The sequence below is a fragment of the Cebus imitator genome, unplaced genomic scaffold (assembly GCF_001604975.1).
Source record: "Cebus imitator isolate Cc_AM_T3 unplaced genomic scaffold, Cebus_imitator-1.0 Scaffold25, whole genome shotgun sequence".
In the NCBI taxonomy this organism is placed as follows: Eukaryota; Metazoa; Chordata; class Mammalia; order Primates; family Cebidae; genus Cebus; species Cebus imitator.
Window position 1 is genome coordinate 9,653,627 of NW_016107340.1, and position 21,640 is coordinate 9,675,266.

Genomic DNA, 21,640 nt, shown 5'->3' on the forward strand with positions numbered 1-21,640 from the left:
GGAGACTGCTCTCCCTAAACAATGAATTTCTCATTATTAGAACTGGCATAATAACCACACTGGTTTAACAACAATATTCATGATAGCAACACAATAACTTATGCTAAGTTTGATGTACAAAGGTAACCAGGAATTTTAAAGCTTATAAAAAGCACCATATAAAAATAGAAATCTTTACCATACCGTAATTAAGGCCCTATTCTGTGACTTATTTTTAAGTAACACATGCATTTTTCTCTTTGCCTTGTTAAATTTTCTGAACAGTATTACATGCATAACACCATCCTAGTCAAACACTGAAAACACATAACTGACTGTTAGATTGTAAGCAAAATTTATATAAAGGGTATTTCAAGACATAGCTATAATACAGCAATTAAAATTATTTTGGGTAAATAAAGCATCCCAGGAGCTGACAGTGAGCCTGAGCAAGTAAAATCCTCTCTATCATGTGCATTGAATGAATTCTTTCAGTGTTTAAGGCTGGATTTCATATATTGGAGCCTTGCTATAATGTTATACTTAGAATCTCAGATCTTCCAAACTCTGTAGAAGATCAACTTAAAAACACACTTTCTTCTTCTTTTGATGGACTTCAGGAAGAAAACTGACTCAAAATGAATGTGGCTTTATGATAATTAGAGTATCTGTAATGTTTAAGCATATTTACAGTAAGATACATGATAAAATCAAACTAAGAGATTATATATTCAGAGTTCTTTAACAATTCCAGGAAAATGTCATCAGTATAAACAATAAATGAGATACTAATATTTTCAAATCCAATAGATCTTTAAATGCTAAAAAACACACACACAGAGTATTCATTTCATGATAAAATTCAGCTATTTCTAGAATGTGAAACCTAAATTACTTTTTAAAATAAAAATATTGGCTGGGTGCAATGGCTCACGCCTGTAATCCCAGCACTTTGGGAGGCCAAGGTGGGCAGATCACTTGAGTTTAGGAGTTCGAGACCAGCCTGGCCAACGTCGAGAAACCCCATCTCTACTAAAAACAACAAAAATTAGCTGGGCATGTTGGCAGATGCCTATAATTCCAGCTACTCAGAAGGCTGAGTCCAGATAATCGCTTGAATGTGGGAGGTGGAGGTTGCAGTGAGCCAAGATTGTGCCATTGCATTCCAGCCTGGGCAACAACAGCAGAAATCCATCTTAAAAAAAAATGTATATATATATATATGTGTGTGTGTGTGTGTGTGTGTGTGTGTGTGTGTGTGTGTGTATTGCTCTTCACTCAACACAACAGTATTTTAAGAAATCAAAACAGATATGGCTGAGATAAAATATGCTTTTTATATTAAAAATGACAACTGATTATTCAATAACCACAGGTAGTCAAGACTTTCATTTCACAACACATTTGACACTGGAACAACAATCTAACCAACAGAAGTAGCATACAACAGACCTAAAATGAGCATCAAATGGCCACCATAGAGTTATCCCAGCTGCTTCTGATATTGCTACTTGATTTCTCTTCAGAGGTTCTCTATTCCCTTCTGGTGTCCATAAATACTCATCATGTTAATTGACATGAGGACACATTCGGGAGAATCCTTTCCATCATCAAATAAATCCATCTATATCCAAACTACTATTAAAAATGACCCCAAAATTACAGTGATTCTTGCTTGTCTCTGAAATTGTGAAGCAACAGCCTCCAAAGTCAAGTTGAAAAAAAAAAGAAAAACAATAAAGGAGACAAATGAAAATTTACCAATAATAATAAAGCTCAGGACTGCCTTTTCACTCATGTCAGAATCAGGCTTTCACATTGCTTTCAACTTTTGGAAGATTATATGACAATCAAATGTTGTTCTTAATTGCTTGGCAAGATTATGAAAGCTTCAGAGAAGGAAACAACAGAATCAGTCTTTTTCATAGACTTAAAACAATCTGTATCTCAATCTTACATTGATTAGAAATCTGACAATATTTTATAAATATATATGTGTGCATAAGAAAGTTTACCTGTAGTACACTCTGAACACTGAGTGAAATATTCCAAGAATAAATAAACTTTTAAGGATTCATACCACTTACAGCTGTTTGGAAGTCATTCCTAGGCGTTTAGTTAATTTCTCCAAAATACTGAGGCAGTAAACACAATTTCAGAAAGGAAGAATTACATCTTTATCTGACTCAATTCCAAACCTTAACATTTGCATAACCTGAAACTGAACAAAGCATCCTAATTTCTCAAAGTCTTTATATGGCAATAGTAATTACTTGTACAGACACATACAGAACTGTTATCTCAAAAACTCTTTTCCAACCTAAGTTTTATACTGAAAGTGTTTCTCCATAACTTCAAGCCAGCATTACAGGGATTACTCAGTGTTTTTATTTTGTCTCCAACCTATCAGGCAATACAAAGTATATACCTCCCAGCATCTCTCTTCTTTATTTATGAATGGAGTATGAATGTCACACAAAAATAGGCAATGAAAAACTGCCTTCTTTTTTTCTTAAACTGAACTCTATGATATAAAGACTATGATGCAATCTCTGTTTTCAAAGATATGGAAGAGGATAAACAGAATGTATTTCTTTACTTAAATAAACTATTTTGTGAATATGACAATGTCCAGGTAGCCAGAATAAAAAGAGAAATTATTCATAATGAAGAATACTACATACATATTCAATAATTTTGATAAATGAGAAAAATATATCCTAATCAGTTTAATAATTGAATATATCAAGACTTTTTGCTTTCTGAATATATTATACATTAGTAGATTCTACTTTAGTTCTAAAAGTGCTAGAAAATGGAATTACTATTAATTACTATCCTTAACTACTCTAAAACATATTTACTCATCCAAGTAAACTCATACAGTCAATAATCATAAGTTGAGTATCTAGTACATGCTAGATCCCAGAAGCATAAATATACATATATATGACTATGCCTTCCAAAAAGAAATATAGTATATAGAAAGGCAGGCATGTAAATACATGAATTATAATGTAGACCATGAGAAAACATATAAATAATTGTCATGGATGAAAAATAATAATGCAGTAACCATTTTGCCTTAGGAGGTCAGTAAAAGCATGTAAGGAAAAGGAATTTTTGAACCGAGTCTTGTGGGAGAAACAATTCGCCAGGAAGGTAACATATGAAAACAGAGAGTTTTCCAAGTAGAAAGAATAAAACTGTGCCATTCAAAGGCCATCTGGTATGTTCATGAACATGTGTGAAAAGCTTGGCATCACCAGGGCATTGTGTCCATAGTAGGATGTGTTAATAGAAGACACTAAAGCCACAGTTTGATGCTAGTCTATAGAGATTTTTTTTTTTCCTAAGAAAAGGAGTTTTGGACTAATTCCTCTGTGTAACAGGGCACACATTAATTTCAAAAGTGAGATAAACAATCCAAGTCATTTTTCAGGAAAACAAGTCTTGTGGAAGTTGAAAGTAAGTTTGAAAAGAGGTTGAGTGTTTGAGATCATATAGGTAACTCTTCTATCTATCTACCCAAGAGAGAAAAAACAGCTGAAATCAAGAAACATATGCAGCAGAAGCAAATTTAGAAACTAATTAAAAATATGGTAAGAGAAAAGTATATGCTGATGTTACTAAAGCTAAGGTGAATCATTTGTATCCAAACTGTAGTAACTTCTAGAATAACAAATCTTAACCATTTTGGGTTACAGATCTACTTAAGAATCCAGTGGAAACCATAGTGCTACCCTGATATGCTCACATATACAGAATTCTCAATTTGTTTTTAGGAGATCTATAGACCCCAGTTAAGAAATTCTGCTTTAGAGCCCTGGAGTTCAAGGCTACAGTGAGCTATGGTTGTATCACTGAACTCTAGCCTGCATAAACCTGTCTCTAAAAAAATAAAATAGAATTTCTGTTTTAGATGAAGTTCACTGAGGAAGGAAGTTTGTATCTTACTCAAATCTATTTCCATAGCGTCTAGCTTAAAACATGGTACAGCGTAGGCAGTTCATTGTTTTTTAGTTAGACTGAATTCTCCATTAAAAATGGAAAATTTTATTAACTATCTGCATCACTGCATCCCCTCATGAAACTACATTACGTATAAATAATTTAATATAGTTTTCTCATGCCCATTCTTGAGTATACTTAAAATCTTCTTCCCTTGATCTTTTCGGTATTGTTCTAGTCATAACTATATTCATCTCTTCAAATGTTTATGTTTGTATTTATGGTACCATCACAGTATTCCTAATTAGATACTTTCTGAGAGAGGACAGTGATGAAAGTATTGAAAGTGGAAAAGGCATAAGGAGTGATGCAATGCCAAACGGAATGTCTGACTTCCTTACCCTGCTGACCTGTGTACTACACATTTTTCCCATCTTTTCCTAGTCTAACCTTTGTAAGAGGAATGTAAACAGTTTGATCACTGTACACAACTTACATAAGCTCATTGTAGAAAGGAGAGGGAGGAATGATGGGCAGTAAGATTTAACTCGCCAAGAAAGAGATAATCAGAATACAAAATATGCCTGTGCTCTTGTGAAGCAGCAGCATGCATAATGTTTGTAAGCATGGACCCCAAAGACAGGCTGCTTGGCTAAACTCTGGTCTTCCATGAATTAGCTGATCTGAACAAGTTATTTAACCTCTCTTTGCCTCAGTTTTCTCATCTGTAAAACAGAATTAATAATAATACTTCACTGAATTACCGTGAAGGTAAAATGAATTATTATACCTTCAAGAAGTGCTAAAAACACCACTTTTATATGTCTGACATATAAGTTAGCTAAAACATTATTCTCTCTCTTTTTTTTTTTTTTTTCCAAGATGGAGTCTCACTCTGTCACCAGGCTGGAGTGCAGTAGCGTGATCTCGGCTCACTGCAACCTCCGCCTCCTAGGCTCAAGTGATTCTCCTGCCTCAGCCTCCCACATAGCCGGGCTTACAGGAACATACCACCATGTCCAGCTAATCTTTGCATTTTTAGTAGATACAGGGTTTTACCATCTTGGCCAGGCGGGTCTTGAACTCCTGACCTCAAGTGATCTACCCGCCTTGGCCTCCCAAAGTGCTGGGATTACAGGTGTGAGTCACCGTGCCCAGCCTAAAACACTACTCTTGGTGGAAAAACCTTGGCATTATCAAATGCCCAAAGAAATCTTGACCCATGAGGCTGAAATGTCGAATGGCAATATTTAAATCTAACGTGAAAAAGTATTGATCTGTTACACAGCTATCAGAAGATATCTGATTCTTCTTCTTGATTTAATTCCACATGCAGTAATTCAAAAACATGAACAAGTGGACATATTTCAGCACTAATTGTATTTATGACAGGCAATAATTTCCTGGAGAAAAAAAAAGATTTAGCAGAATCAGAGCTGTTTTTAAAGGTAGAAGAATGTAAGATAAAATATATTTTTGTTCGTATAATTCGGGTTCAAATTAACAACACTAACACCCTTAAAGTAGAAAAGGTGGAGTGGTCATAAAAACGTGACATCCACCCAAGCAGCCATGCTGAAAATGTGAGGATGCCTTTAATGGCAGGTAAGTGCCCCACAAACTTCTTAACAGTATGATTCTATGTATTTAAGTTGCTCAGAGGGACCACAATGACTTATTTGTGTTTGTGTGTGTTTAAGCTGCAGCCAGAGATGCTATGCTGCCTTCTTTCCTCTCACCCACGAAGCCCTGCTTTCCTAATCTTTTACAGTGATCTAGACCCCAGGATGAGAGGTCAGAGGATGTTCCCTGAGTTGCATATTCCAGAATAGGATGCAAAAAAAAAAAAAAAAAATTGCTGAATTAACAAAACAACAGTGTGGTGAATAGGCCTGAGTTATAAATTAGTGTAGTCACATTAGAATACTATAGTCTCTATGAAATATATTCTTCTATGAAATGCCAAGTACTGTTAAGGAATATTATACTATCCAATCGACAAAACAGAAAAACACTGATTTATCATAGTGGAGATGTTCAAACTCTGTTCATTGTAACTATACCAGAAAAAAAAACTTATTAGAAAAAGTATGACATCAAACTTTCATACTGAATAATTTTAAATATCTTAAACATTATTTTTATAGTTTGTATGTTTTTCCCTCTAATTAAATTATAAGTGTCTCAAATGCAAGAATTCTTGAAAAACACAAAAGAAACAAAAAATAGCATGTCTTATGCTCCTTATTGGAACAAATTTACTTTTAAAGAATTCTAAGATGCCAGGGGTAAATCTTGTATCTGGGTTATTAAGTAGATGTTAATTATAAAGCAAAGGACTGAGGCCAAACTATTAGAGGAGTAGACTGGTCAAAAAGTGAGTGTAGGCACAATAAACCATGAGAAACCTACCATTGTATTGTGCTGAGAAGTGGGAGTCCTATGGCCACAAGTCTCTTGCGTCAGCAGAGAAACTGGTTGAAATTCCTCAGAGTGAGGCTTGTTGGGAAAACTCACATGCAAGGGAAGGTGAAAGGCTGGGAGCCCGTCACTCTCCTCTTCTTCCACTTTCTGTCTGCTTGTCACCATGGCTACCTCTCCATCTGCTTCCCCATACGGAGAGGCTGGTCGCTTGGAAGACATCCTGGAAGGAACAAAAGAGGAGAAAATAATGAAACCTCCACATAAATCCTTAATGCCGTCATTGTGTGGTTAGGGGCCATTGTAACAGAAATGCCTTTTTGTGCTAGCAGAGAGCAGGAAACCATCCAAATACCACTGCAAAGCACACACAATCAGAAACAATGGCCAAGCAGGTAGCAACAGAACAGTGCTTGTTTGTTATGAGAATAATACACTAATATAGCACTCTCTTGTATTCTGGCTTCTTAAACAAGAGAATTCACCTAAGAACACTGCATAATGAAAGACCGTTCCATTTTAGAGGAAAGAAAAATACCCATCTAGTTTTACACTCTGATAGACCTTATTGAAGACAGAACATCTATGAATAGCAAATACTGTTGGCAGTTTAAAAGAAGAGAAATAACTAAAATTTCTTTCATCAAAAAAAAGACTCAATATATAAATGATTGCCATTAAAACAAATTTGCATTTTGTTGAAAGATTACTGTAAAATGTAGAAATATTGGTTATAAGCAAACCTCAGAGCAACTGACAAAAAGTTTAGTATTTGTTTAAAGATTATTAAGGATTGAATCAATTTTATAATCACTGTTAAACTTAAAACATTTGAGAATTTTCTTTCCCTCACCTCCCCAAACTACCCAATTTTGGCATTTAGTTATAATAACAAAGTTGTGAGGTAGCAAAAAAGGTGAGAATATTAAAATAATTCAAGTCCATTTTCACAACTCCATGAATGATTTAGATGTGAATAATTCTGATTTGTTTATCCTTAGAATACTTAAATAAAAGAAAAAAAAATCCAAAGATTGATATATTTTTTTGATGAGCTGAAGCCTACATGAAAATCAGCTTACATAACTGAACAAGAATTAAACATTTTCTTTCTACCTGAGACTGATTAAGAATATTATTAGAGGTTAAATATATGTGGCAAATATTTTAAATAGAAAATTCCTTTTCCTTTCATTAAAATATTTACATAGAAATAAAATCAAGTTAAAGTATTTAATTTAAAAAGCTTTCTGGTACTATTTACAACTTAATCTGACCCTGAAAAAGCTGTTTTTTTTTTTTTTGTTGTTGTTGTTCAACAAACAAAGATTGTTTACAAAATCATTCATTCTTATTCTAGACCAGTGAGATGGGAGGCAGGGAAGTATTTACTAACTACCACAACACTTTCTTCATATAGATCACTGATTTTTAAATTTAAAAAGCGTTCCCCCAAATGCCGCTAATCATTGTTGAATAATATTATTTTTAGAGTTAGAAGTTTCAAAAGAAAAAATGCATTCAAGCACTGAAGATATTTTATTAAAAATAATAGGACAAGAGAAAAAAATAAGGACTTTAGAATCAGACAAGATTTAAAATACTGATTCTGTCACCTATTAGCTTTGAGACTTAATTTCTCTATCTCAACTTACTCATCTTTTAGGTGAAAAATACCTACCTGATAAGACTTTTTGAAAATGGACTATGCACCCTGTGAAAAATAACTACTGTATTATTTAACACAGAACACACACTCGATAAATAACCCGTTTAACAAACTTAAACTACAGTGTGACATAACCTCTGTTTATTTAACAAACTTAAACTACAGTGTGACTCACCCACCCTCAAAAAATAAAAACACTCAAACAGGAAAATAGATTGCTTACTAAAGAGTTTAACTATAAAATCTACATAAAATACAGTTTCCCATTAGACGAATGCTCCCTGCCTAGCAATACTTAGCAGCAAACTGACCAAATGTAACAGCAAATATTCAAAACAAAATCTTAATAGTACAGGTGTTGATCAGCCAAAGAGACAGAAAAAGAGGAGGAAATGGGGAAGCCACCATGTCAGCACTGTCTAAAGGAGAAGTAGATTTGGATATCAAAGTTCAAGTAATTTTAACTATTTCCAATCCCATGACCACAGCCTATTCCAAGTATTTTCTAAGTATGGAGAAGTATATGTGGGGCTAGAATTAACAGAGTTAGAATAGTTCTAGTTTCATTGGCAATACCATATTGTACACCAAACTGATATATTACTAAACATAACAACCCATGAACACTAGAGATATTTAATTCCCACTGTTCTGATTCCATGTTCTACAGGCAAACTTCTGATTCTCATACAAAGAGTTTGCAGACAGAACAGACTTAAAATATTTAAGGTCTTTGTGAAGTGATTTATTAAACTAATAAAACTTTTAATTATTTCTTAGTTTCGCATGTAGCTTGACTATAAGGAGCTTATGCCTTTGTTATACAAACCTTAGCATTTGTGGTCTATGTGGGCATTATCATTCTTACTGGAATTAATACATTGGTATTCTGGTGGCTGTCTCAGCCTCACGTGCAGTCTCTCAATGTCTAAAACCTCTAGTCTCTTGACAAGAGCCAATTTCTGGGTCATCAAAACAGAAAGCAAGATCAGCTAGCCATTCATAAGTTCATACAATTCTATGATCTTCAGAACCATGACTTTTCTGTTGATTTCTACCTTATTAATATCATTAACATCAATTATGAAAACTGAAAGTTCAAAAGTAGACAGATAGTTAAGGTAGACAGATAGACATTGACAGATTTTTTCAAAACTTCTAGTTATTTCAGAAGCTAAATTAACTTTCCATTTAACTGGGTAAGTATTCTCTATATAAAGCATTCTAGGGAGCAAGAAGGTTAACTTTTATAACACTGAACATGAAAGAGTTATGGTGCCAGAAGGCAACTGATCCTGGAATGTCACATATCTTATGCTTATTTCAATTCCATTTTCAGAGTTTTATAGAATGTTCTTAATGCACTGAACTTGAAAGTATTTTTAATTAAACTCAGGTAAAAGATTTCTTAAAGATTTGTTAAATTATTATAATAAAAACAGTCATGGTTATATTTCAATTATATGATACTAAGTCAGAAAAGTAAACTATATAACAAATTACACATAGAGATGTCAATCTGTTGGTTGTATTATTCATGTTTACTATGACCTGCAGTACTTCTAAAAAACATTGACAACAAAATCACCAATAACATTAGGTTCTAAATTTTTGTCCATCTACCAAATCTTTCATCTTGGACAGAAAAAAAAGCCTCATTAAGAAGGCACCACAAATGTCCATATCTTGTTCGTCTGGGATATATAGCTTACACTACATGACTTACACTAACTATGTATCTGTATTGCAGTAACATCTGAGTTTCTAGGCTGGTGTACGCTCTTATGTATCCTTCAGACATGATTTTTGTCACTTCTGTGATGCTAGGCTTACCAATGAACAAAACTCAGACTTCAAAGAAACTGACATAAGACAGACAAATGTAATCTAATGTGAAACTGCCTTGGAGAGCTATGATGACATAACACTGGTCTTAACTCACTTTGTGGTATTAAAAAAAAAAAAAAAAACCTTCTTGATATAACTGACATCTAATTTTAAGACACAAGCAAAATCTTCCAAGTCATCAGCAACTAGTTGCTGATCACCAACCATGTGCAAGACACTTATATAATGGGAACAAAAAACCTATTTCTCAGCCTCTGGTTAAAGAAGCTTATGAGCTGGTTAAGAATATTTTAAATAAAAGGATAAACACGAATGAAAGACAGTTCAGTCTAAATGCCAGATGACATTATAGCTAAGTATTTGAGTGCTTCTTGAGGACCAGAGCATCCTTAAATGCTGCACAGAATGATTGAACCAGTTGGCTTTCAAGGAAAAAGAATAAATAAATGCTGTATAATAAACAGAGAGGGAAGTTCACATAGAAAGTAATGATAAAAGCAAAAATGCAGAGATGCTTTTAGGAAGTATTATATAAATTTAGGGTTCAAGCTTACTTGAAAAAAGACGAGACTGAGGAATATGGATCAAATCCCATGTGTAGATTGTAACACTCCTGAAATTGCTGAGTTACATGAACAAAACAAGAAACAGCCTCCCTTGTAAAAAACAACTTGATTTTGAAAGGTGTCTCCTTCCCTTCATTTCCCCTTGTAGCATTCAATCAAGCTACTCTTGATAAATGTGACAGTAAATATAAAATTACTGGGGTCTTTTGCTCTTGGCTGATGGCTCTCCACGTGCCTTATAATTGCTCTGCAAGTAGGATATCCTAAATGTGTTCAGACATGGACAGGAAACTTAGAGGTAGGGTAGAAGGTGTAAGACTGAAACAGAAAGATAAAGCAGTGGTTCTAAACCTTTGGCTAGACACTGGAATTACCTGGAGAGGTTTTAAAAATACTGATCCCTGGGTTTTACCCTTAGAATGCCAGGCATGGTGGCTCACGACTGTAATCCCAGAACTTTGGGAGGCTGAGATGGGCAGATCACGATGGGCAGGTCAGGGGTTTGAGTCCAGCCCGACCAACATGGTGAAACCCTGTCTCTACTAAAAATACAAAAATTAGCCGAGCATGGTGCCACATGCCTGTAATCCCAGCTACTCGGGAGGCTGAGGCAGGAGAATTGCTTAAACCCAAGAGGTGGAGGTTACAGTGAGCAGAGAGTATGCCACTGCACTCCAGCCTGAGTGACAGAGCAAGACTCCATCTCAAACAAACAAACAAACAAAGAAATTCCCTTAGAAATGCTGATGTTATTGGTTCCGAAGGGTGACCAGGTATCAGAAATGTTTAGAGCTCCTCACTGATTTTAATATGCAGTCAATGTTGCAAACAATGGGTATAGTAAAAATAATGCACCCCCAAACCAAGATGTCCAGGTCTTAATACCTTACATGTCAAAAGGGACTTTGCCTCTGTAATTAAGTATTTTGAAATGAGGAAATTATTTTAAATATCGTTGGTGGGTGCAAAGTAATCATATACACCCTTATAAGAGGGAGAAGAAAAGTCAGAGTCAGAGGAAGAGACTAGATGATACTATGCTACTGGCTTTGAAGATGGAAGATGAGGCCATGAGCCAAGGAATGCTGACAGCCTCTTGAAGCTAGAACATGCAATGGAAAAGATCCTTTCCTAGAGTCTCTAGAAGAAATGTGTCCTGCCAACACCTTGATTTTAGGACTTCGGACTTCCAAAACTGTAAAAGAATACATTTGTATTTTTTAAGCCATGTTTGTCATAATTTGTTATAGCAGATGTGTGGGGGGGGACAGGCGCCATTGATTTAAGCACATTTTTTCCATGGTTGGTATTTTAATCAATCTGGAATCCTTCTACGCCAGACATACACTTGCCTTCTCCCTCTCTTCATTTAGTTTTCTGCTCAAACATTATTTCCTCAGTAAGGCCTTCCTTGGTCATTCCTCCTAAACCTGCACTCCAATCCTATTCTTATTTGTTCACAGCCTTTATAATCACTTAACATATTTTATACTTATTTGTTTATGGTCAATCTCCCCTACTATAAGATCTCATAGGCAGACTATATTTTTGTTCACAGCTACTTGCCCAGTACTTAGAACCTTTCTGAAAATAATAGTCTTCCAGTATATAAGCAACATGAATAGCTACTAACTAAAACCAGTAACCCTCTGATTATGCCCTACCTCTGTATAGCTTTAAGATTTAAACTTATAGGACAACTATGCTTCAAATATGTCTCAGAATTGTCAGAGATAATAGAGGTCAGTAATACTATCCTTCCTTAATAATTTTAGCATAAAGGAATTGGTAAGCTCTAATAATGTTTTTTAAAAGCTTGTGAAAAACAGTATAGCTCTGATTAAAAATACATTTATTTAACATGTGTAAGTAAAAGACTATAAGAATTAAATAAATTTACCAATAAACACTACATAGTTAATTATTAATGGTTATTACTGAGGTATCACCTACTTACTGCTAAAAACTTTAAAAAACTTCTTTTTAGGATATGTTCTTTGGTACAATTCTTCTAGAAAATGACAACATGTACAGAGTTAAAGATATTACGTATTTGGAACAATACAAAATAAAGACTCAGAATAGGGATTATTTTCCATATACAGTAGATTCTTGTTTAAAGTTTCTTTCTTTAAATAGTTCAACCTTTGACTAGATAATACACAAATTAAAATCCTAGGATGCAGTGCCTTCTACTGGTTGTTCTTCTGAATGATAATATTATTTATCTTAAAGTTTGCAGTTTTATATAAAAAATTGCAAAAATAAATATCTAGAAAGAGGAAACTCAAATTCCAGTTCTGCTACAACGCCATCCCTTCTTACCACCATGGCAGAAGCAACAGTGTCCAATCTCAGACTACATTGTCAACCCTTCTCAGTAGCATACATAAAAAAATTAATCATTATATGTAAAATTTATTAAATTATTTTTTATTAGTATGTACAGTATCTGCAACTACAATAGAAGCATGTGGAAAATAAGAATGTTATTTTTAATTTCTTCAGTTCCCATGCCATGTAAAACTCTTTCAAGTAAAGTTTTTGCAAGTACAGTTCTGTTTTTGACCACTTCACTTTATGTCGCCAAAATTAATGTGAAGGATGTGACTTTATGTGTATGATAAAGGCCTTTCCAAATTGCTCTGCATTTGTTTTCCCAAATATTCTAATCCTCTACGCCAAATGAGATACAATTAATAGGGTAGTGTAATTCCTAGCACATAGTTGGCAATGTATTTCTTTTAAGAATAAATTAATAAATTGAATGAGTCCCTATTTTATGCCAACCAAGTTACCTTTGTGTCATAAATAAAACAGGCAACTTAGATATGATGATTCTTCTGCTTCACCTTTAAGAACGTTACAGTTTAGATGGAAACAGGAGATATATACCTACTCATCCATTTATCCATTCATTCATTCATTAGTGGAAAAACATTTAGTGAAAGATACTATGTACCCAACAGACAGCAACATAATTAATAAATCAAGAAAGAATATTGAAAGGTACATCCCTTTTTAAAAATATGAGTGCAACAGGAGATAGATAGATAATAGATGGTATCTCACTAATGGGAAAATGCTTCTCAGAAAATACAAGAATTCAACAGGGTAATGAAGAATGGATCAGACGCACAGGAGTGGGTATGGTTGCTAACCCTTTTCTTCCAGCACTTTGGGAGACCAAGGCAGGAAGATTCCTTGAACCCCATAGTTCAACAGCAGCCTGGGCAAAACAGGGAGATTCTGTCTCTAGAAAAAATTTCAAAAATTAGTTGGGCATGGTGGCCAATGCCTGTAGTCCCAGCAACTCAGGAGGCTGAGGTGAGAGAATTGCTCGAGCCCAGGAGAGCAAGGCTGCAGTGAGCTATGACAGTGGCTCTGCACTGCAGGCTAGGCAACAAAGTGAGGCCCTGTCTCAAAAAAATTTTATTTTAATTAAAAATATTTAATAAAATGCATCTTGTTAAGGGAACACGGAATATGGATATGCAAAGCAAAATAAAAATTGGCAAGTCAAAGAGAATAATACTTTTCTGGAAGTTATGTGCCTTAAGTTTTTCTAGTAGCAAGAATATTTGTCCAGGACATTTACATTTACTTGTCTAGTTCCTTTTGTAATTAAGGTTGTTGTGAAAAGGCTAATCAGTATTAGAAATTAAACTTCACTGTGCATTAAAGATTCTTTCACAATAGAATGTTACTTATCCAATACAGCAAATCAAAACAGAAATTGAGCTTGAATAGAAAGGTTTTAATTCAAATGAATGAAACAACACTTATATTTGATGCATAAACAGAATTACACAAACAGCATATCACGTTTTTAATAAAGAAACATCAATTTCGTTACTCTTATCTATGAATTTCAATTATTATTATGATATCTTATAGTTCATACTTTCCCTTTAACATGTTTTGAACATCTTTTATTTTTCTAAGTTCAGAGTTTACTCTGTGAGCATTCCATGTAAATTTTTATGACCAAGTCTGTCACAGGTAATATTCAAAAGTCTTTTAAATAGAAAATTTATTTACGGTAAACCCGCAGTCTTTCAAACTTTTATACCATTTTTCTTTTCTTTTCTCTAAATCCTCTTTGCCATCAGTTTCTGATATAGAACATGTCAATCTCCATACTTCTCTACCCATTTCTTCCCACATACAAAGACCTCATTCATTACATTGTTATTTAGAGGCATGAATAAGTTCATCAGGTGCTGACATAAAATATAAATTGAAGTAGAAACACAGATTTCATCGACATATAAAAACAGTCAACATAGAATAAAAAAGATAAACTTCTTTGTAATCTTTACTATATATTTCACGAGTAAAGATCAACAAAATTTACCATAACGTGTGAATCTAAAACCAAAACTAATTTTGAGCTATATTTACTTATGAATAAATTGGCATTCTGTTGTTAAATGTAATCTGAGTTTATATAAAATATACATTACAGAAGTTTAAACTGTATTTAAAAACATGTTCATCAAAAAGGTGGTCACCAACAACTTTTGAAGTGATCTTGACCAAGGTTGCCCCGTGTTTACCTTGTCACATGTTTAGTTTCTGAGATGTTCTCCACATTGAGATCAGGTACTTCATTACACTTTTCCTTCTTTCTGATAAGAAGATCATCACTTTTCACTTGTTCACCACCTTTTTGCTCTTCTCTTTGCTAGCATCACTACTTTTACCAAATACATTTTCCCAGCCTCTTCCATGCCACTGAAGTCAGAGATGGAGGGGAGGGTAAGATGAGCAAAACAATGTAAAGGTACAGGTTTCTACCAGGAAATAGTATAAAATAAAAAAAGAGAAAAAATAAACCATTGAAGATAGACAAGGAAAGGATCAGAAATAGAATCTGAGTCTTGTAGTTATCTGAAAGAAATGAGTGATTCTTTACTATTAGTTGAACACAGGATATTTTAAAAGTTTTTAATATAATGTATCTAAAATAAGCAGGAAAACTCACTAGAAAATGTCCATTTTTTGTCTTGTTAACTACTGTTCTATCCTTTTCTAAACCGGGAGACAAACATTTGAAAACAGCTCATGGCAGCCGAATTCCATCCTACAATGATTCAGAATTCATAATTCAGTTTTTCGTTTATGCTTTCTTTTCTTACTGTTTCACTAATAACTGTAAATCACTAAAATTTTATTTCAATATTAGACTTTGTCTTATGGTCTGGAGACCCCCAGAAAACATTCTAGTAAGAAGACTGTTTTATTATGAGTAACATAATAGTTGGGCTATGGAGTCAAAATTTATCTAAACAATTATATTTGCCAGCTAAAATGTCTGTTTCATTACATTATTTTGATATTAATCCACACTTACTATGTGCCTAAAACAAGAGTAGTCCTCATAAATAAAAAGGAAGAAAAAACATTTAATTAAACTCCACTGAAATCATTTTATATTGTTAAATCTTGGAAAAGATTAATTAGAGTTAATTGTGATAAATATAATAAAACTGAAGGAAAACTAGTTTAGGGGACCTTGTATGACTCCTACGCACAAATTCACTTTCATTAAGAAGAGATAGTAAATGTTTTAACATAATTCTATATTGTTTTGAAAAATTATCAATACTTTTCTCATGATTTTACAAGAAAGAGTATGGCAATAAGCAAGTTCTATTTAAAAATTTGCCTAACTTTATCTTGAATCATTAAAAATTACAATGATGTTATTTCTTTCTCTCTAAAACAGAAACACCTTTATTTGAGATATCAAACATTTGATCATAGAATCTCTCTAATCATCAAAGATACTAAATTTCAACCTAGTCACCTTGAAGAAAAATAATAGAAATGATTAAGACTTTTATGTATTGAAGAGAAATTTCTTTTAAGTTGCAGATAAAATGACCAAATGCATATTTGGGAGAAAACAACACAAGTCCATAAAGAGCATTTTGTTGTAAATTATTTAATTCATGTATTGTGACACATTTGCTGTTAATTGCAAGCTGAAAAATATGTTTAACCTTCAGCCATCTACAAGTTAAAAATATCAAAGTCATTTTGTTCTGATTATCTATAAATTACTTAGAATAATCTAACATTAAGATCTGTGATTCTAGAGCTTCTTATTTATAGTTAGAAAATGTATACTTTTTAACGCAATAAAAACCTTTTTCCATTTGAGCATGGGTTTTGCCTTTCTGACAGCTCTAAGTCCACAGGATGTGGAGGGATGATTTAAATTTTACATCAAAATTGTGACTGCACTAGACTTTTTTCCCCCTTCTCAAGGGAGGCATTGTTCTTGCCTTTCCATAACCAGGCGTGACAGCGCCAGACTGGAGTCATACGGCTGGTCTCTGAGTCAGCGTGAAAGTGCTCACCTCCTGAGTTTCCCCAGATGCTCAGCTCCTTGTGTGTCTGAAAGCTAAGCAGAGTAGCCACATATCCCATTCCTGGGACAGACACAGGAATGAGGGGAAGAATCTAGGGTTTAGTAAAAAATATCTCTTCCGGTATAGGCTGTAAAAATCTTTTATTAATAATATGAAGTACGAAAAAACCAAAGCCCCGTGTTTAATATAAATACAATTTTTCTGACCCAAAAGTTCAGAGAATTAACAAATTGATTAATGAGTAATAGTGTGCTTCCAGGTTAAAGAAATAAAGTATTAAAAATCAGAAACCTTTTGGATTTTTCTGAGACATATGGTTGCCATATGTATAAATTTTAGGTTATGGACAGCCGAATAGATAGCAAAAAATTATTGTGTAAAATGCTTACCAATTCTCAATATCTCTAATAAGGTATCTTTAAAAATTATCTGCAGAATCCCTGCTACCTGGACAATCTTTTCTGCTGTCTATCAGAACAATCGCTAGTGAAAAGGAATTGATTCCATTCTATTGTTCTATCCTGGAATAAACCTGTCAGGTCGAAGTTTGGGATGTGGCTGTGTCTTGTTTATATATGCAACCATGTGGGTGCACGTGTGTATGTGTGCACACGTGCATGCAGAAAGAGAAAGACAGAGGAATTAAAGGAAGAGGAGGAAGAGGGGAAGGACAAGCAGAAGAAAGAGAAACTTTACTATCTGATGATACGCTAATGAACATTAATAATATTTCTTTTTTATGGAACCCCTCCATTAAGGATTGGACCATACCACCTTAATTTAATCATGATCTGATGCTAACAACATTCAATACTATATAATTCAAAACTATTTGGTTGAAAGTTTTGTGTATTTCAAAGAAAAAAATACAGAAGTAGAAAAAAACTCCTTCCAATTTGTTAACCCACGAAAAGGAAAGCCAAATGATATGTAATTCCTAAATATTACTACTACTAATCTCTCAGTAATATCAGTCAATTTTTTCATGTTATCCTTATGAGGATGTATTAACATCTACATATGAACACAAATGCATATGTGGGAATGTTTGTAATAATGTGTAAAAACAGTTCACCATATTCACCATACTTATGGAAGAAGGTGGGTTTTCATTCATGGATAACACTGGTCAGGTGAGGTGCATAAGCAAAAAAAAATTGTTTTGATAGGAAAGAATATCTACTCAGGCTTAATAATACTGAGACCTCTATAAAAATATTATTTCACTTGTTTTCATGACTTGGTCATTTTGACCCTTTTAGGACTTTACAGTACTGCAATGGCAGAACTGCAAATAGGGAATCAAATTTTATTTTCTAAAACAAAATCCTTATTTACTGATTTGGAGCATCACTCCCTGACTTGTTATCTGGGATTCTTCCTGTTAAAGTGCCCATCCCCACTCTTGCTCTCTCCCTCCCGTCTCACATTACTGGCTAAGTCTAAATAAATAGCAAATTGCCCCATAATCAAAAGTGACTTATTCTTAGCATGGCGTATGTCTTGAAATAAAATCTGTGGCATGTTTAATTTATTTAGGATCTAATAATGATGACAAAAATAATTAAGTAACCAGTCTAGTTTTAATTTCTTTTATTTTCAAAGGTCATTGTGAAATCAAGCAAGTTAAGCCGTCTAAAGAAAACCTCTAGAGAATGCTTTCTCACTAGCAGAAATGAGAAAGGAGGCCCACAGCTAAAATGAGTGCTGAACATCAGCATCCAATTTGTTGAAAGCTGACTGTCTAAGTAGTCCAATGAAGAGAAATATTATGACCCCCTACCCTCTTTGGAATCCAAATAACCCTGACAAGGAACAGTTTATATATTGCTAAATTCTGGCCAATTTAGGGGGCTCATTCTTTCTTTCCATGCCCCATACAGACTTGGTTACAGCCTGTTTCTACAGCAGCTGTTGAAAATGTACAAAGTAGAAAATATTTATGTTATATTCAAAATAGACAGCAAGGAACGTATATACAGTGCACAAATCTTTCCTCAAACAACAGCTTCTGATGTGAGAGACAGGCATACTAGACAAAGATAAATTTTCCGAACTTCCCAGCAAAAATAAAGAATTTGCCATCCTCATTAGGAAAAGTCCAAAAGTAAGGGTGCAGTGCCAGAGACGATGAGCATCTATCAACCCAAACTCCAAAACAGCAGGATGCAGCTATGGTTGATGTTATAAGAACGCTGAGCCTCTTCATTGGCTCCTTTCATGCCAAAGCTCCTTTGCTTGGATGAATATGAATTAAATCCATAAGCTTTCCTATTTTTCTAGCTTGACCTCTAAACTTATTTTATGTCTTAAATGTTTATCTTCTTTTCCCATTAATCTTTCTGGTTTTAGCACATGCCCTGTTGTTTTTAGATAGAAAAAAAAAAAAAAAAGTTTAAAAGCATGGTTCATACTGCCACTGTGGGCAAGCTAGGAATGCTAGCTCCCAAAATAAAAAAATTCAAAGGTTATGGCATATACTGTAGAGAAGAAAACCATCAAACTCCAGCAATGGTATGACAAGTATAAACACACAATAAGTACAAGATTTGCAGTGTATTTCAAACAGGGCTAACAGTAATATTACTATTAAGTTCCCATTTGTTCATACTTTAAAACTATGCCATAGAGATAAGCCTTTTGAAATAAACAGCTTTTCCTATATGCTCTGTCTTTTCAATCAGTTCTATGCCTTGGAACATACAATGGAGATGTTTTCTGCAACACTATAATATGAATATCTAATTTTAGATGGTAATATAATTCAGTTCATTCCCATCGTTTGTTAGAATATAGCTGATAAGAAACTTTACTGATTAACACAATTTAACCATATCACCACAAAATCTGTCAGTACAAAAATTAAAACAAAAATTTAAAAAGTAATCACCTTACAAAACTGTAAAAGAAAAACTTAATCAAATAAAAGCAAAACCTTCAAGCTGGAATCTTGCACTTCAATACAGTATTTACCGTTTACCATTTTACAGGTACTCAGTCTGCCATCTTTTCTGCTGTTCTCCACTGTTTCTCCCAAAGCTTAACAAAGGCCCAGCTGTATAAACCAGTCCTGTCAAAGAACATAGTTAAGGGATGGATAAAACAGGGAGGGGTGTCTAACATGCTGACCACTGTCTGAGCTTATGAGGATAAAGGAGCCTTGATGGAGAAAAGTAATCATCCACTGCTGTTTTCTTTTTTTTTTTTTAACCTCATTACCACATGCTAGAACATTTTTTTTTTCCACTACCCAAACACCCTCATTCCAATCCTCGACAACTGAAAGACCTTTGTGTTCCAAAGGGGACTGAATCCTCCCCAACCTCTCCTTCCATCCCCTTTTTTTTTTTGTTTTTTGTTGCTGGCAAGTTTATGGAGGCATGATCATTTAAAGACTTCTCAAAATACTGGTTTCCTCTCCATCACACCATCCACACACAGTTCCCTGAAAACATTTTTAAAGGCTGTATAAACTTACTTGCTTTGAATTCCTTTTTACTAAAATATTATCAACAGCTTTTGATTTCAACATAGTTATTTATGCTAAGGACTCTAGAAAATGATACATGCCTTTAAAATATATTAAAGCATATATAATAGAGGTAGAATGAGCGCTGTAATTTAGGGTATACAGCTTAAATTTTAAAGAATGTGTTTCTTGTAGAATACATATTTGAAAGGGAGTTGGCTAAGTGCATACTCAAAGTGTGTAGCAACTGTGAGATATGATTCTGAAATTTAAAAAAACGTTAGGCTAAGCTAATTAATCCTTTCAAAATCCTAGCTCTCATGTGTCCAAGAACATCAAACCATGGGGAAGATTTTCCACAGATTTAAATATGCATTTCCTATTTTCAAGTTTGTCATTCTTACATTCTATGCTGACATTATTTATAAAGGACTGAAGCCTAATCCCCACAAAGATAGCTACCATAACTGCATTGGTTAGTAAGCAAAACACAATAAATGCCCAAGGAAATCCCTAGGCAAGAACCACCAGATCTATATGGAGAGAGCTGCATCATCTGCAAAGTTACTTCTATTTCAGGGTGTCTTTTGAGGCTGGGACAAATATTTGAACATTATTAAATCCTCTATTTATCCAAAGACTGCTGCAGCTGCAGCGTCTTCTTCATACTGTCCTGTCAATGACCTAAAGGCATTATCCTTTTTTAAATGGGGTAAATGTGATTTCTTCCCCAATCTGTATATTTTTCTATTAAACAAGAAATGTATATTTATAACATAAAACATAGTTTCCTCAGAGTAAACTATTATCTATACAGTAGTTGCTTTCAGATCAACCTCTTCCCAACATTCATGGCTGCTTTAGGTACAATAGCAACAGCTACTCTCATTCCAACTTGCTTCATGCAGTAGTCCACTTTCACAAGTAATTAATTACCTCCTAGTATTTTTTTCTTATGAAACAGATTTTTTTAATATCAAAATACATAAAAAGTACCTGCCAATGTCATATTCAAATCATAATACAGAAGTGAAATACAAAAGAAAAACAAAAAATATTTCGTTGCAAAAGGGAACAACGTTTAAACCTCCTTACCATCATAAACTTCTCACTTGCCTCTCCTTAAAGTACTTACTTAACTTTCCAAAAATACATGTGGATAATCTATCCAATATTTACAAAACCCAACAAAATGTTATTTTGAAAAATAAAACTAAACCACTAAAGATGACACCATTCTGTGACATCTCAAGATATGTTAAAAATATTAATCATTCTAATACTAATTAAAATGATCATGAAATATAAGCCAAATTTCCTCAATTTCAATATATTTCCCAGAGAGTCTATTTTGTGT

The 21,640-nt window shown here is 33.9% G+C and overlaps 1 protein-coding gene across 15 annotated transcripts in view; it reads right to left on the reverse strand.

The window, feature by feature from the left end:
* Positions 1–21,640, reverse strand: part of SOX5 (SRY-box transcription factor 5) — a 1,018,145-nt gene that overhangs the window by 352,035 nt on the left and 644,470 nt on the right. For 11 of the 15 annotated variants that reach the window (XM_017522797.2, XM_017522796.2, XM_017522804.2 and 8 more), the window contains one exon: positions 6,343–6,574. In XM_017522797.2, the coding sequence (XP_017378286.1) occupies positions 6,343–6,573 (231 nt within the window). In that variant the 5' untranslated portion in view covers position 6,574. The remainder of the gene's footprint in view (positions 1–6,342; positions 6,575–21,640) is intronic. The other 4 variants (XM_017522805.2, XM_017522806.2, XM_017522795.2 and 1 more) reach the window with 1 other exon arrangement.